This window comes from Mustela nigripes, chromosome 2 (assembly GCF_022355385.1).
Source record: "Mustela nigripes isolate SB6536 chromosome 2, MUSNIG.SB6536, whole genome shotgun sequence".
NCBI lineage: Eukaryota > Metazoa > Chordata > Mammalia > Carnivora > Mustelidae > Mustela > Mustela nigripes.
The window spans coordinates 219125703-219126236 of record NC_081558.1 but is presented as its reverse complement, the minus strand read 5'-3'; the positions used below and the strand labels follow the sequence as shown (position 1 = coordinate 219126236).

Genomic DNA, 534 nt, shown 5'->3' with positions numbered 1-534 from the left:
GGGGGGGCCCCCCCCGGGGGGGGGGGGGGGGGGGGGGGGGGGGGGGGCGCCGGGGCCGCTCACGGGTGTTGGGGGTTTTCGGAAACTCAGGCCCAGAGCGCCCGCCGCGGAAGCCGCACCCGGGAACCGCCTCACCTCGTGGAACGGGAAGGACAGCACGTCGGTCGGGGCGTCCCGGGCCCTGTAGACGCCGTTGAGGCGCCGAATGGTCCTGTTGTCCACGCAGACGACCGCCAGGTCGAAGCGCTGCACCCCGAGGGCCGCCCGCAGCAGCTGCAGCCGGCGGCGGAGCGGCGCCCTCCGCACGGGGACCGCGCGCTGCAGGTTGCGGAGCAGCAGAGCCATGTCGGGGCCGCGGCCGCGCGCGACTGCGGGACGCCCCGAGGTCGCGGCCCCGAGCGGACGCCGGCCGGGGAAGCGCCGCGGGTCCTGCCGACGCTCACGCCGGCGCGTCCCGGCCGGGAAATTCGCCGAGAATCGGTGTCTCCCCCCCGGGACGACGCGGGGGCGCGGGGGCGGGGACGGGGACGGGGA

General features: G+C 79.0%; 1 protein-coding gene across 7 annotated transcripts in view; it reads right to left on the bottom strand.

Moving 5' to 3' along the window:
* YBEY (ybeY metalloendoribonuclease) overlaps nt 1-528 on the bottom strand; it is a 10696-nt gene extending 10168 nt beyond the window's left edge. For 5 of the 7 annotated variants that reach the window (XM_059392568.1, XM_059392569.1, XM_059392570.1 and 2 more), the window contains exon 1: nt 136-422. In XM_059392568.1, coding sequence (XP_059248551.1) covers nt 136-345 — 210 coding nt within the window. In that variant the 5' untranslated portion in view covers nt 346-422. Of the gene's footprint in view, nt 1-135 lie in introns of all 7 variants that reach the window. The other 2 variants (XM_059392573.1, XM_059392572.1) reach the window with 2 other exon arrangements.
* Nucleotides 529-534: the final 6 nt, after the last annotated feature.